We start from the raw sequence: 17452 nt of genomic DNA, 5'->3' as shown, positions 1-17452 counted from the left end.
TTAGAGCCTTTTGAATGGCTTGGTAGTACGAGAATGGGAATGCGCATGGCCAGTGTGGTCATGATCTGGATCATCGTGATCGTGATCGTGATCGTGACCATCGTCTTCCGGCCAATCAGGGAAGCCATCCTCGAACGCATCGTTCAGCGCCTCAAACTTGGAGTCGTCATCTCGTGCATCGTCTCTCATGATCTCCTGCCAAGCCTCGAACTCCGCATCAGTAAGCAAGCACTCGTTCAGCATCTGCTTGAGCCCATTATGGTCCAGCTTCTCGCCGATGAAGACCATCTCCTGATGACGGTCTCCCCACTCACCGCCCTTCTTAATGTCATGAGCTACAAGCTTGTCGATCTTGGGGTCACCGGTAACATATTCCTCAGGATCCAGTGTGCAGAACCAGGGACGGCCTCCGGTGAGAGTGAGCATCGCTCCGGCCTGAGACCAATTACCGGCACGATGCGGGCGTGTGGCGATGAAAAACTCGCCCTTGGACCTGAGTAGTGGTGCTAGAAGAGGGTCTTTGCGCTTGTTCTCCAAGATGACTTCGTTTGAAGGGATAGGGAATTCGTTGTCCCAAACTACTTCATCCATCTCAAGATCCGCATCTGGTTGATTGTCCATATCCACGTCTTGGTCACCATTGTCTTCATCCTTCATTTCTTCGTCGTCGGCGTCTACTTCGTCGTCACTGTCATCGGGATGCTCTAATTGCAGAATGAATTTGTCGTAAAGGACTGCGAAAAGACGACGAGGGTGAAAAGGGCGCTGGTTGGTGTAGATGAAACTTTGCACGCTGAAAGCCTGAGCCTTTGCTTGAAGGCTAACCACATTGCCCCCTTCCATCTACAATGAATACATTAGCGAAAAACTGTTCACTCCAATCAAAACAGCTCCCAAAGGGAAAATCCTTACCTCTCGAACACTCATGGCGTGGAGATCCTGCAGCCATCCATACCCAGTCTGAGCAACCTGTAAATTGAAGAGCTTGGTGTTGACAATCTCTTTAGGATCGATCTTTCCGTGGGATGATTCCAAGACTTTGGCTCGGTGGTTCAGTTGTTTTATCAGATCAAAAATGCGCGTCTTGGCATCAGCATCAATCTTCAGTGCCTCTTGTTAGTTGACAATTGCGTAGAGAATAAACATGATGACAGGAGTTCTTTAAAAAACAAGTCCTCACCATATCAATCTTGTTCACCACGATCACGTCCGCAAACTCAATCTGATCCACCATGAGATCGGATACTGTACGCTCGTCCTCTGCTGAGACATTATCCTGTCTTCCAGAGAGTAGCTCGTCGGTATGAAACTCGCGAATAACGGTAAAGGCGTCGATTACGGTAACGGTCGTGTCGAGGCGTGCAACTTTTTCTAGGCCACCGGCTTTTTTTCTAGGGCACTATGTAAGCTTTAGTATCCTTTAGTATCCGTCATGGAGCATTCATGATTGTCTCCGCTCGAAGCGATGCAAAAAGAAAAACTCACATTGCGTCTAGCGTTTCAAGAGTGTATTCGTCAAGTTGTTTGTGTCCTACCAGACTCTCCGAAAGGCGAGCATCAAACGTCTCGGCAACCTGCTCCGGCTCAGAAATACCACTGCTCTCAATAATGATATAGTCGAAAGCTTGGAGCTTCCACAGATCCAGAATCTCCTCAAGCAAGTCCCCGCGGAGATTACAGCAGATACAGCCGTTTTGAAGCGCAATCACTTTCTCATCCGACTTTTTTAGTCGATAGGTTTCTTTGATGAGGGCAGCGTCGATATTAACACTAAAGAAAGGAGAAAAAGAGCCCTCATCAGCTACATGTAACCCCCAACCGTGCAGAGACGCAAAACCCATGTGCCATTGAACGCACTTACCCTGCCATGTCGTTGACTATAACGGCAATGCGAAGGCCATGGTTACTTTTGAGGATGTGCTGCAGTAGGGTGGTCTTGCCTGCGCCCTAAGAAGCACAATTAGGTCCAATTGCTCCTGGGCCAATGGGCTAACGGTCGACAACTTACGAGAAATCCCGACAGGAGGGTAACAGGCAAGGCTTTGGCTTGGGTAAGTTCGCCATTTCCTTCCGAGGCGTCATTCGTCAAGTCGTTCAGTGGAGCAGTCATTGACAAGGAGTAGAAGCTCTGGATTGAATTGCAGTGAGATTGAAGCTTATTTGACAGTTTTTGTGCATCCCAGAAAATCTCAAATGTGTAAGGGGAGGAGGGAGGGGTCGAATGTAGTAGGGCTTGGCGGGGATAATGTGCAAGACCATCAAGGTGCAGTGGCGTAAGAAGCAATTAGCTAGGATGAGGACCAGCTCGCAACCCTAATACGGACCCATCAATCATCACGCGTAGTATTTTTTGCTATAGTAGTAATTACAAGTAATATATGTTTAGTCCAAAGAAAGCCCTCTGTTGAGGATGGAAGTTATATTCTAGGAACTCTTCCTATACCTTATAGGAATATGGCCAATACACATATATGATACTCTACTAGGTAGTTAAAAGGCAATTCAATCAAAGTAGTCCACTACATGGTGAACTAATGTATGTCATTGTGACTACAAGCATAAATACCCGTCGCATGTTTGGGTAAAAACAACCACACATCAACATGATCAGAGCTTTGACATGGGGACCATGTACAACCACAGACGAAAATCAAGTGAAACATAATAAGTTCAAGCCCACTTCCCCAGTAATGCCATAATACCTGCTCCAAGTAGAGTATAAAAAACCATCTGAACCAACTGCTTTATATGTCTCGTCCTGTCGCACTCAAAGAGGAAGTCGCGCGCGAGCAGGTCAACAAATCCAGTGTAGATGAGAATCCCGGCACTCAGGGAATCAAGAACCCCAGAGACAACATTGGCAGTAAAAGAGTTTGGTTCGTAGGTTGTTCTCAACCCAAGACCAATGGCAATCGACAGCGGTGTCGTGAGTCCGTAAGCAAGACAGAGGATCCAGGGCAGCCAGTTCCTCTTGCCCGGGAATGGGATTAAGGCCATTCGCGCGCCAATTCCAAGGCCTTCAAAGGACTGGTGGAACACGAGAACGGGGTACAGGGTGTTGAACTCTTCGCCGACAACACCCAGATTCAGCCCGATAATGACGGAATGAAATATGATGCCGAATTCGAGAATCAGAAAAGCGCCAATCTGCTGCATATACGCCATTTTCTCTAGAGATTCCCAGTCTTCCAGCTCTGGTACATCCGTAGGCTTCTCACCAGCATTCGTTTTGAGCAGACCACAGGAAGGCTCCAGGATGCCACAGGAGCCGTGTGCAGCAGGGTCCGGCTGCCTGACCACCATCTTTCTAATCTCCCGCTCTGTCTGGACGCCATATTTTTCATCAATATAGCATTTGGCTCCCAGCTCGGTAAGAAACGTCATGACTGCCCCGAACAGCACAAGAGCCGGACACCATGGGAACTCAGCCCAGTAGCCTGTCAACCCAACACATGATGCGCCGCCGATTTCCTCATAAGCAGGGTCAAGAAGATGGATAAAGGCTGTTGCAATAATGACGCCGGTTCCAACATAGCGAGCGAAGATGTAAAGCCCAGCAGGGATGCGCCAGGTAGGCTTTCGACGAGCTACCACAGGGAAGAGAGTAACGGCGGTGGAGACGACGAAGATGACAAAGATTGATGATATTCTCGCACCGAGATTTCCGTTGTACTCATTCCCACTAGTTTGAAGGCTGCATATGATTTCCCTCAAGTCAACATTAGGGTCGGTCAGATTCACCGAGGTAGGATCAAAGTCCCCTGAAGTTGCCATGGTGAAAGGAAGTGCTGGCTGAATGAGTCTAAACACACGGAACTATAGACAGACAGGCCACTTGATGGCAATTGAATGACAAGTTGTAAAACACAAAGAAACGAGATGCGGAGTGCATTGAAAAGACAGCGAATTGGACGAGATTAAATATAATAAATTTTCAAGGAGCTCTAGGTTTAATTTTCAATGTCTGCACCTTGATGGCCAAAAGTCCAGAGTGTTGTCCATTAAATCCCTAGCTCAGAATGCCGTCATCAAAGAATTACCATGACCCACTAAGCTTGTACATTTGAGAGAATGCAAAGTATTACTTAGGATACTTTTTGCAGGCAACTATGGTCTATTGTACTTAATTATTATTGTTATTACTACAGTTGTCCTCTATAGGCAATATACTATTATTGTCTACTTTAAGGTAAAAGATATATTAAGCTATGTAATAGAATACTTTGTATATTCTTGAGAATAAATATTACAACCTGATCCAGCATAGGTACGTACTCCGGTTAAAGTACGGACCGAAGAACCAATCAGGAGAGGATCACTTATGCAGCGCACCCCTAATAGATCACTATCGTAATCTATCGTAATCTAATAGAACCGTAATTTAACTGTAATTTAAGAGAACGACTGGATATATAAGATTCTATTCTTTATGCTTTTTAAATAACTTAAATAGACAGTTATTAATAAAGTATTAAGATTAAATATAAATTAAATTTTTATTATATTTTACTTATTTTATAATTATACTTACTTAAAGTTACTTCCTATTTTTTTTACTAATATAAACTAATTAACCTTAGCTTATTACCTTAGGAATTTACCTTATATTATTTAATATTAGGTTAGGATATTATACGTTAATAACTTTTATTTAAAAAAATACTAAGTTTTTTTAAGTAATAAATTATTATAGCTAGAGAAATAGATGTTAATATAGAAGGAGTTACTTTAATTACTAACCTTATCTTTATTTTTAAATTTATTTAACTTAAAGATATTAATAAAAACCTTACTTTTACTAATAAGCTTAATTAGAATAAACTTAAAGAAGATGCTTTAAAGGAATACCTTTAAAATATATTTTATATTAATAAATAATTTTTTAGTATTTTAAATAATAAAAAAAAAAAATCCAAAGGCTTTAAAAAAGAAAATAAAAATATTATAAAACTTAAGTACCTTAAACCTTTTAATAAAAGTTTTAAAAAACTTTACTTATTTATTACTAAACTTTATTACTATATTTATAATTTTTTATAAACCTTTATAAAAAAGGAAGCTAAAGTTACTTTTATTACTATTTATTTTAAAGAAGTTACTAAAAATTAGTTTTAACTATTTTAGGAAGATTATAAAAATAATAGCTTAATTAATAAAAAATCTACTATTACTATTTAAATATACTTAAGTATTTGCTACTTTAAATAAGAATTAGTTAAAATATTCCTTAATATAGGAGAATAATAAGCTTTAGAAAATAAGCTTATTAACCTTAAATAAACTAAAAAGTGTACTACTTATATAGTTAAGTTTAATAAAATAGCTTTTTAATTTAAATAAGACTTTAAATTATTAAAGAAAATATTCTATAATAGCCTTAAATATAAAGTAAAAGAAAAAGTTAATAAATATTAATAAAAAGCTATTTCCTTAGTAGAATTTTAATAAAAAGCTATAGATTAAAATAACCTACTGTTTAAATTTTATATAAAAAAAAGATAGAAGAATTATAAAAACTATAGCTTTAGTTATTAAGTAAATTAAGGTAAAAAATATTATAAAGAAATTACTAAAAATAATAGCAGAAGACCTAGAAGAATAAATCTAAATATTTTATAGTATAAGAAAGAGTTTAGGTACTATAATTGCAGTAAATCTAGCTATATAGCTTAAAACTACTAAGTACTTAAGAAAGAATATAAGGATAAGATTCTAAAACTAAAAAGAGAAGTTTATATCCTGGATAAAGAAAAATAATTCTTTAATTTATTATAATAAGAAGATAATAACTACCCTTGGTAAGAGGAAGACCTTAAATTAAAAGAATTTACTATTTTACTGGTGCCTAACTTAGTAAGGGGCCTTATAATTAAAAATATAACTTTATGAAACTATAGGTTACCCTAGTTTAAAAGATAACCTGGTAATATTATTAATTTTATTAAAAGTAAATCTAGGGAAATTAATAAACTTACTTAGTTTTAATAATAAGTTAATACTTATAACCCTAAATAAAATATTAAACCCTTTATATATTAAAAACTTAGAAATAGACTTACTTAATAATAACTATATAATAATAAATAATAAATTATTATAAGCCTAGATGTAGATAAAATATAGGACTTTAGAGGAGATTATTAATAAGTACCTTAAGATTATTTATAAATTAACCCTATTAATAATAACTATTATAAAATCTATTAAATAAGCTATATTACTTACTAATATATATATTACTTAAAATAAAAGGTAGAATATAATACTTTTTTATAAAGAAATTTAATAATTTTTATTATAGAACTATATTATAAAGGATATTATAATAAATAGAAGGTTATTTATAAATTTTAAAAACTATAAATTATAATACTTAAACCTTACTTAATAATACTTTTTAAATATAAAAATTATAAAAGAATAAAGAATTACTTAAATTAATAATATATTATTTACTAAACCCTAAAACTTATTTAGTAGTATAAATAAAATAAAGGAACTAATGTATATACCTTTAAATAGTATTAATAATATAATGAACTAAACTACCTTAAATACTAAAAGTTTAAACTAAAGGAATAATATAATTTAACCTTAGAAGAAAAATAAACTAAAGTATAATAACTAATAAACTAATTATATAAAATTAGATTTAACTTTAGAACTTATATAAAAGTACCTAAAGAACTCCTTTAAAAATACTATAAATTCTAAAAAACTTTTAATAATTTATAAAATAATAGAATTATATATAATATATATATTAAATAAATAAAACTTTACTATAGAATAGTAAAATAAAATAACTATAAAAACCTATATTATAAATTATATATATTATATAAAATTAAAGATTAATACTTAAAAAACTAGAATAGTCTTTAGATAAAGGGTACTAAAAGATTAATAAAGAATTTATATCTTTTAAAAAGGAATATAAATATAATAGTAATAAAAAGAAAAAATATCTTAAGAAAAAGATTACTTTTATAATAATATAAAATAAAAAACTACTTAAAGTTATAGTAAACTTTAAAGTAAATAGGAATTATATATTAGCTATAACTATAATATACCTATAATTACTATAAAAATAAAAGAAGAAACTATACTAACTTTTTTATAAAGAAGGAAAATAGTTTAAATATAATAATAAATAGATTAAGAAATAAACTAATTATTTATACCTTAAAGTCTTTAGTTAAACTACCTTAGTAATATATAATATTATTAATACCCTAAAATAGAATATTATTTTAGGTATACTATAGTTATACTAATATAAACCTTTAATAGTATAAAGTAAAGGCTTAATTTATTAACGAAATAATAAAAAAACTTTAGATTAAAAGAAGAATAGAGGAAGTTAAAAATTTTAACTCCTTAAGCTTAGAAAGATTCCTATGTAATAATAATAAAAATAATTTAAAGCTACAGAAGTTTATTACTTAAAAAGGTTTACTAAAGGGAAATAAAACCTATATAAACTTAATTAATTTTTAGAATTTATAAAGGAACCTTAGGAAAAAAATTATACTTTATAATAATTAAAAAGGATAATTAAATAATATAAGGAATAAGGAGATATACCTAAGGTATTAGAAGTAATATTATAAGTACTATTACTCCTTAATAAAACTTTTATAAATAAATAGAATATAAAGAAGTCTGTGGATTTAATAACTAATATTCTAAAATAATATTAAAAATTTAAAGCTTTATTTTAAAAGACTTTAACTAATTTAGATGGAAGTATACAACTGCTACTATATATAGAATAGGATTATATAATTAAACTAAAAAAAGGGAAGTAATTAAAGTACTTTCTATTATATAACCTTAATTAGTTAGAACTTAATACTCTTAATAAATAGATATAGGAGCAAAAGGAGAAGGGATATATTAAGATCTTTAACTCCTTAGTATACTATCTTATTATTTTTATTTTAAAAAAAAATAAAAAACTACGCTTAGTTATTAATTATAAATAATTAAATAATATTATAATTAAGGATTAAACCCCTTTATTACTAATATTTAAAGTAAGAGATTAACTATAAGGAGCTATAATTTACTTTTAGTTAAACTTTACTAATACTTATAGATTAATATAAATAAAGAAAGGATATAAATAAATAATAGCCTTTAGTACCCTAGGGGAATTTTATAAATTTCTAATAATACCTTAAGGATTAACTAACGTACTTATATTCTTTTAAAAAAAAATTAATTACGTCCTTTAGAAATTTTAAAATAAATTTATTATTATTTATTTAAATAATATTTTAATATATTTTAAAATAGAGAAGGAATATAAGGAATATATACGCTTAGTACTTTAAGTATTATAAAATAATTACCTCCTTATAAACCCTAAGAAATATTAATTTTATACTAAAGAAGTAGAATTTTTAAAATATATTATTACCCTTAGATTTATATAAATAAACTTAAAAAAGGTTACTGTAATTAATAAATAGCTAACACTAACGTTAGTTAAAGAAATATAAAGTTTCTATAGACTAACTAACTATTATTAATATTTTATTTAAAACTTCTTAATCTTTACTTAACCTTTAATTAATATAATAAAAAAAGATTAGAAGTTTAAATAAATAAAAAAAGCTAAATAAGTATTTTAGGTAATTAAATAAGCTATTACTTTAGAACCTATTTTAGTTATATATAACCTTAAGAAACCAGTGGAAATTAAAATTAATATATTTAAATATGTAATTAAAGGAGTACTAAACTAATAAAATAATAAAAAGAAACTATACTTTATTATATTTTACTTATAAAAACTTAATAAAGCTAAACTTAATTATGTAGTTTATAATAAAGAATTTTTAAAAATTAAAAGCTGCTTAGAGTAATAAAGTTAGTACTATAAAGTAAGTAAGTTTTAAATTAAAATCTTTATTAACTATTAAAATATTACTTACTTTACATTTACCCAGAAACTATTTAAATAATAACTAAAATACTTTAAATTTTTAAATAAATTTAATTATAAATTAATATATTATAAAAAATTAGAAAACGGAAGAGCTAATATACTTAGTAGGAGAATTAACTATTTTTAAGAAATCCCTAATTATTAAGGTATTATACTATATTAGAATATATAAGGTAACTATAAATAAAGATTTTTTAATATAATTTTTAAAGTAGAAGAATATAATAAACTTTTTAAGGAAATTAAGGAATATATAAAAAACTAAGAACTATATTAGTTTTTATCTTAGATTATAATATAGGATAAGTATCCTATAAATAAAAATAAATACTAGGTACCTTCTAAATTACAAAAGAAAGTTATAAAATATATTTATAAATACCCTTTATTTAAATATTAAAGAATTACAACTATATATTAACAAGTGCTTATAATATATTAATTTAAAGGAATAAAGAAAATTACCGCTAATATTATATTAACTTATAATAAATATTAATGTATTAAACATAAATAATATAAACCTTATAAAAAGCTATAACCTTTATTAATACTAGAACTACTATAGGAAACAGTTACCTTTAATTATATTATAAATCTACTACTTTTTAAGGAAACCTTTACTAAGGTAATTTATAATAGTATTTTAGTAGTAGTAAATAAGTTTATAAAGTAAGCTTACTTTTTACTATATTATAAATTATACTTAGCAGAAGATTTAGTATATATATATATAAGGATAATAATAGCTAACTATAGCCTACCTTAAGAAATTATCTTAGATAAAGGATAAACCTTTATTTTTAAATTTTAGTAAAAACTTATAGTAAAACTTAAAGTAAAATATAAACTTAGTAGTATATACTATCCTAAGACGGATAGTTAAATAGAATAAATAAATTAAATTATTAAGTAATACCTAAGATATTTTATTAATTTATAATAAGATAATTAGGTTAATAAACTACCTCTTATACAGTTATATTATAATAGTATAAAATCTAAATCTACTAAGCTAATACTATTTTACGCTTTATATAAATATACTCCTTTAGTATATAGGCCCCCTTAAAAGGGATTTAATATTAATAAAGTACAACTTTAAGTAGAATTAATAATTAATTTATATAAAGAACTTAAAGTACAGCTGGAACTTATTTAAAAACGTATAGAATATTATATAAATAAGGATAAGATTAAGGGACTAACCCTTTAGGAAGAAGATATAATTTACCTACTTTAATATATATAAGGCTATAAAATACTAAATATTAAAATAAATTAACTAAATAATAAGCTTAATTTTAGAAAAATCAGCTTATTTAAAATTTTAAAGAAAATTAGTAGTATTAATTATAAACTAAAAATACTAGAGGGTATATAACTAAAATACCTTATATTTTATATATTACTTTTAAAAAAAGTATAAATTAATAAAGCAATAGAAAAACTAATTTTAAATAAAATTATTATTATTAAAGATAAAGAAAAATAAGAAGTTAAAAAAGTTTTAGTAGTATAAAGAAATTTAAAAGAAAATAATAAAATTAAATATTAAGTTAGATAAAAAGGGTATAACCTAATCTATAATACTTAAGAACCTATTAAAAGCTTTAATATAATAAAACTAATTTAGGAATTTTAGAAAAATTTAGGATTATACCTAAAACTTTAAACACCGGCTACTTAATAAATAAAGAAATAACTAAAGAAAAGGGTATTAAAATTCCCACCCTTACTATAGGAAGATTTAAATCTTTATACCCTAAACTGGAGATTTAGGAAGAAAAAGAATTAACAATAAGATTAAATAAATTTAAAAAGGTATTGCTAAAAACTACGTTTTAATTAATAATATTTACTACCTTTACTACTTAAACATTAATTACCGCCTTAAACTCTACCCTTTTTATATTATCTAACTTATCTAAACTCCTTAAGCCTTAATTAACTATTTTAGTACCCTAATATATTAAAAATTTACGTTAAAAATAAATATATAATAAATAAGCTAAAGCCTTAGTAACTTTTTACTAATATTTAACTAACTGCTCCTTAGCTTTTTTTTCCTATGTACATAATTATTTATATTTAAACGTAATTTAACTTACTATTATAATTATTATAAATATTTTTAAAATTAAAAATTAATAAATATAACATCCCAACCCAATACTAAGATAATATAAGGTAAGTTCCTAAGGTAATAAGCTAAGGTTAATTAGTTTATATTAGTAAAGAGGACAGGAAGTAACTTTAAGCAAATATAATTACAAAGTAAGTAAAATATAATAAAAATTTAGTTTATATTTAATCTTAATACTTTATTAACAATTATTTATCTAAGTTATTTAAAAAGTATAAAAAATTAAATTTTATATATCCAGTCGTTTCTTAGGAAATAATATAGTATATTATTCCTGCATATACTTAAAATATTAATAAATTATTATTCTTATATAGGAATAATATAGCTTAGTTATTCTTTTTTAAGGGAATAATATTATATAGTTATTCCTTTTTTTAATTAGCTAAAACGGTTTAACAGATATTCTAAAATACTTATTTATAATATTATATAAGATTAGGTTGTAATATAATACCCCCTTCTATTAGTCTTATCCTTAAGATTTAAGATAAGGCTTAGCTATTTAATTTAGGCAGTAGTATATAATGTAAGTAGGTAATTTTCCTCTTTTATAATTATAGTACTATATTTAATCTTATACCTATTTATAAAAAATGTAAAACTATTTCTTTTGTTAAATAGGTACTTACTTTAGGTTTATTTACTAATATACCTTATACTTAATACTATTATACTAAATTACTATATATTATATTAGGAGCGTTTTTTTACTATAGCAACTACGTAAAAGTGCAGAAGTTATATAATAGTGTTTTAGTAATAAGTTTTTATAGGTAATCCTTAATTTATTAATAAGTATATTCTAATAACTTTTTTTTTAGTAGAAAAAGTATTAGCTTAATATTAGGCGTTAAAGCGTTAAGAAGAAGAGACTGGTAAATAGGTTAAGTCTCTTAATACTTAAATACTTAAGCTTTAGACTTAGCTAGCTAAGGCCTTAGATCGTTTATTATGTATTTAAAAAATATATAAAAAGGCTAAAGAGTAGGGTAAAAAGTTATTTTATTAAGGTATAAAGGAAGAGGATACTAAGGTAGTAGCTAAGTAGTTTACGGTATATAACCTATAGTAGTTAGGAGTCCTTAATAACGTTAATTAATCCTCCTTAGGTATTAGTTTAGAGTTTGCAGATTTAGGTCCTCTTATGCTAACGGAAGAAACTTATATACTTTCTTCTTTCTAGGTAGTTTTATTTATTAAGTAGCTGGCGTTAGGAGTTTTAAATATAATCTTAAGTTTTTCTAAAAGTCTTAAATTAGTTCTATTAAATTAAAGTTTTTAATAGGTTCCTAAGTATTGTAGATTAGATTATATCCTTTTTATCTAACCTAGTATTTAATTCTATTATTTTCTTCTAAATTCCTTTGTATTATTAAAACTTTTTTAACTTCTTATTCTTCTTTATCCTTAATAATAATAATTTTATTTAAAATTAATCTTTCTATTACTTTGTTAATTTATACTTTCTCTAAAAGTAATATATAAAATATAAGGTATTTTAGTTATATACCTTTTAGTATTTTAAGTTTATAGTTAACGTTACTAATTTTCTTTAAAATTTTAAATAGGCTGATTTTTCTAAAATTAAGCTTATTATTTAGTCGATTTATTTTAATATTTAGTATTTTATAGCCTTGTATATATCAAAGTAGATAAACTATATCCCCTTCCTAGAGGTTTAGTCTTTTAATCCTATTTTTATTTATATAATATTTTATATGCTTCTGAATAAATTTTAGCTATATTTTTAATTTTTTATATAAGTTAATTATTAATTTTGCTTAAAGTTGTGCTTTATTAACGTTAGGTCCTTTCTAAGGTGGCTGGTATACTAAGGGAGTATATCTATATAAAGCGTAGAATAGTGTTAACTTAGTTAATTTAGATTTTATACTGTTGTAATATAGTTAAGTAAAGGGTAGTTTATTAACCTAGTTGTTTTATTATAGGTTAATAAAATATTTTAGGTACTATTTAATAATCTAATTTATCCGTTCTATTTAATTATTTATTTCAGGGTAGTATATACTGCTAAGTTTATAGTTTACTCTGAGTCTAGCTATAAGTTCTTACTAGAATTTAAAGGTAAAAGTTTATCCTTTATTAAAAATAATTTCTTAGGGTATACTATAGTCGGCTACTATTATCCTTAGGTATATATATGTAAGATCTTTTATTAAGTGTGATTTTTGGTAAAGTAGAAAGTATACTTGTTTTGTAAACTTATTTACTATTACTAAAATATTATTATAAATAGCCTTAAAGAAAGGTTTTTTAAAGGGTAGTAGGTCTGTAATATAATTAAAGGTAACTATTTCCTATAGTAATTTAGGTATTAGTAAAAGTTATAGTTTTCTATAAAGCTTATACCTTCTATATTTAGCATATTAATATTTATTGCAAGTTAATATAATATTAGCGGTAATTTTCTTTATTCCTTTAAATTAATACGTCGTAAGTACTTATTAATATGTAGTTATAATTCCTTAGTATTTAAATAAAGGGTATTTATAAACGTATTTTATAACTTTCTTTTATAGTTCAGGGGGTACCTAATATTTATTATTGTTTATAGAATATCTATTCTGTAATATAACCTAAGATAGAAACTAATATAGTTCCTAATCTTTTATATACTCCTTAATTTCTTTAAAAAGTTTATTATATTTTTCTACTTTAAAAATTAGGTTGAAAGATTTTTATTTATAATTACCTTATATATTCTAGTATAATATAGTGCCTTAGTAGTTAAGGATTTCTTAAAAATAGTTAATTCTTCTGCTTAATACATTAGCTCTTCTATTCTCTAATCCTTTATAGTATATAAGTTTATAGTTAAATTTACTTAAGAATTTAAAGTATTCTAGCTGTTGTCTAGATAGTTTCTAAGTAAATGTAAAGTAGGTAATATTTTAATAATTAGTAAAGATTTTAATTTAAAATTTACTTCCTCTATAGTATTAACTTTATTATTCTAAGCAGCTTTTAATTCCTAAGAATTCTTTATTATAGACTGCGTAATTAAGTTCAGCTTTATTAAGTTTTCGTAAGTAAAATATAATAAAGTATAGTTTTCCTTTATTGTCTTATTAATTTAGTACTCCTTTAATTATGTATTTTAATGCGTTAGTTTTTATTTCTATTAGTCTTTTAGGATTATATATAGCTAAAACAGGTTCTGAGGTTATAGCTTACTTAATTACTTAAAATACTTCTTCCGCTTTTTCCGTCTATTTAAATTTCTAATTTTTCTTTATTATATTAGTTAAAGGTTAAGCAAGAGTTAAGAAATTCCGGATAAAACGTCAGTAATAATTAGCTAATTTAATAAAACTTTATACTTTTTTAACAGATATAGGTATTAGCTATCCGTTAATTACGGTAACTTTCTTTAGGTTTATTTATATAAATCTAGGGGTAATAATATATCCTAAGAATTCTACTTCTTGCGTATAAAATTGATATTTTTTAGGGTTTACGAGGAGGTAATTATCTTATAGTACTTAAAGTACTAAGTGCATATATTCCTTGTATTCTTCTTCTGTTTTAAAGTATATTAAAATATCGTCTAAGTAAATAATAATAAATTTATTTCAATATTTCTAAAGGATATAATTAATCCTTTTTTAAAAAAATATAGGTGCGTTTATTAGTCCTTAAGGTATTACTAAAAATTTATAAAATTCTCCAGGGGTACTAAAAGCTATTATTTATTTATATCCTTCCTTTATTTATATTAATCTATAGGTATTAGTAAAGTCTAGCTAAGAGTATATCACAGCTTTTTATAATTAATCTTATACTTTGGATATTAATGGTAAAGGAGTTTAATTTTTAATTGTAATATTATTTAGTTATTTATAATTAACGACTAATTGTAGTTTTTTATTTTTCTTTAAAATAAAAATTATAGGGTATTATACTAGGGAATTAGAGATTCTAATATATCCTTTCTCCTTTTATTCTTATATTTATTTATTAAGGGTATTTAGTTTTAACTAGTTGAGGTTATATAATAGAAAGTGTTTTAGTTACTTCCCTTCCTTTAGTTTTATTATATAGTCCTATTTAGTATATAGTAGTATTTATATATTTTTATCTAGATTAATTAGGGTCTTTTAAAATAAAGCCCTAAACTTCTAGTATTATTTTAGAATATTAGCTATTAGGTTTATAAGTTCTTTTTATTTAGGCATAGGGGTTTCCTTTAATATATTTTCTCTTTCCTAGGGTTTTTTTTCTATAAGTTCTAGGAATTAGTTAAGTTTATATAGGTCTTGTTTCCCTTTAGTAAACTTTTTTAAAGATTAAGCTTCTGCAGCTTTAAATTATTTTTATTGTTATTACGTAGGAATCTTTTTAAGCTTAAGGAGTTAAGGTTTCTAGCTTCCTCTATCCTCCTTTTAATCTAGAGTTCCTTTATTATTTCGCTAATAAATTAGGCCTTTGCTTTATATTATTAAAGGTTTATATTAGTATAGCTATAGTATACTTAGGACAATATTCTATTTTAGGGTATTAATAATATTATAAATTACTAAAGTAGTTTAACCAAATACTTTAAAATATAGGTAATTAGTCTATCTCTTAATTTATTTATTATTATATTTAAACTATTTTCCTTCTCCGTAAAAGAGTTAGTATAGTTTCTTCTTTTATCTTTATAGTACCTGTAGGTGTATTACAGTTACAGCTAATATATAATTCCTATCTGCTTTAGAGTTTATTATAACTTTTAGTAGTTTTTTATTTTATATTATTATAAAAGTAATTTTTTTTTTAAGATGTTTTTTCTCTTTATTACTATTATATTTATATTCCTTTTTAAAAAATATAAATTCTCTATTAGTCTTATAGTACCCTTTATCTAAAGACTATTCTAGTTTTTTAAGTACTAGTCTTTAATTTTACGTAATATATATAACTTATAGTATAGGTTCTCGCAGTTATCCTATTCCACTGCTCCATAGTATTATCTTATTTATCTAATATATATATCATAAGTAATTCTATTGTTTTATAGGTTATTAAGGGTTTTTTAAAATTTATAATATCTTTAAAGGAGCTTTTTAAGTACTCCTACGTAAGTTTTAAAGTTAAATTTAATTTAGTATAGCTAGTTTACTAATCGTTAGCCTTTGATTTATTTTTCTTCTAAAGTTTTATTATACCAGGCTTTTAGTTTATTATTTCTATACTATATATAATCCTATTCTTAATATTATCTATATTATTAAAATAGGTAATTGTAAGTTCCTTTATTCTATTTATATTATTAAATAAGCTTTATAATTTAATAAATAGTATACTATTAAGTTAGGTAATTTTCCGTTTATTTATAATTCCGGTATTTATAAGGCGCTGTTAGGTAAAGTTTAAGTATTATAATTTATAATTCTTAAAATTTATAAGTAACTTTCTATTTGCTATATTATCCTTTATAATAAGGGTCTGTAATAAAGATTACTAAGTTTTAGTATAAGAAAGTATTATATTTTACCTTTTATTTTAGGTAATATATATATTAGTAAATAATGTAGTTTATTTAATAAATTCGGTAGTAATTACTGTTTGTAGGATTAACCTATAGGTAGTTTTAAGGTATTTGTTAGTAGTCTCCTTTAAGGTTTTATATTTTATTTGTATTTAAACTTATAATAATTTATTGTTTATTATTATAGGGTTACTATTATATAAGTCTGTCCTAAAGTTTTTAATATATAAAGGTTTTAATATTTTATTTAGGGTTATAAATATTAACTTATTATTAGAATTTAATAAGTTTATTAATTTTATTGGATTTACTTTTAATAAAGTTAGTAATGTTCTTAACTTATTTTTCGTATAGCAGTAGCTTATAATTTCGCTAAGCTGTAGCTTCAGTTATAGGGTTTTTAACTGGATTAGGTATATTCTTAGGCGGGGTTATTCTCCTTAGTTTACCTGTTCCTTTTAATTCTTCCTTATGTTAAAGGTAGCTGTTATCTTCTCGTTATAATAGGTCGAGGGATTGTTTTTCTTTATCTAAAAGGTAAACTTCCCTTTTTAGTTCTAGAATCTTATTCTTATGTTCTTTCTTAGGTACTTAGCAGTTTTGTACTATATAGCCCGACTTACCGTAATTATAGTACTTAAATTCCTTCTTACGCTATAGGATATCTAGATCTATTCTTCTAGGTTTACTACTATTATCCTTAGTAATTTCCTTATATTATTTCTTACCTTAATTAGCTTAATATCTAAAGCGTTAGTATTAGGGTTAGGGTTAGGGTTAGGGTTAGGGTTAGGGTTAGGGTTAGGGTTAGGGTTAGGGTTAGGGTTAGGGTTAGGGTTAGGGTTAGGGA

General features: G+C 26.5%; 2 protein-coding genes across 2 annotated transcripts; both read right to left on the bottom strand.

The window, feature by feature from the left end:
- On the bottom strand, positions 1 to 2110 carry T069G_10176 (cobW/HypB/UreG, nucleotide-binding domain-containing protein; the record flags this gene model as incomplete). The annotated part of the gene is made up of 7 exons (XM_056177386.1): positions 1 to 843; positions 913 to 1101; positions 1181 to 1260; positions 1315 to 1391; positions 1486 to 1770; positions 1862 to 1947; positions 2009 to 2110. The coding sequence occupies 7 exons, from the start codon at positions 2108 to 2110 to the stop codon at positions 1 to 3; spliced, it is 1662 nt and encodes a 553-aa protein (XP_056023676.1).
- Positions 2111 to 2670: 560 nt separating this feature from the next.
- T069G_10175 (ZIP zinc transporter domain-containing protein) lies at positions 2671 to 3774 on the bottom strand (the record flags this gene model as incomplete). Its single annotated transcript, XM_056177385.1, has 1 exon — positions 2671 to 3774. The coding sequence occupies one exon, from the start codon at positions 3772 to 3774 to the stop codon at positions 2671 to 2673; it is 1104 nt and encodes a 367-aa protein (XP_056023675.1).
- Positions 3775 to 17452: the final 13678 nt, after the last annotated feature.

The sequence above is a fragment of the Trichoderma breve genome (genome assembly GCF_028502605.1).
Source record: "Trichoderma breve strain T069 chromosome 7 map unlocalized scaffold00007, whole genome shotgun sequence".
In the NCBI taxonomy this organism is placed as follows: domain Eukaryota; kingdom Fungi; phylum Ascomycota; class Sordariomycetes; order Hypocreales; family Hypocreaceae; genus Trichoderma; species Trichoderma breve.
This window is presented reverse-complemented; position numbering and strand designations above follow the sequence as displayed.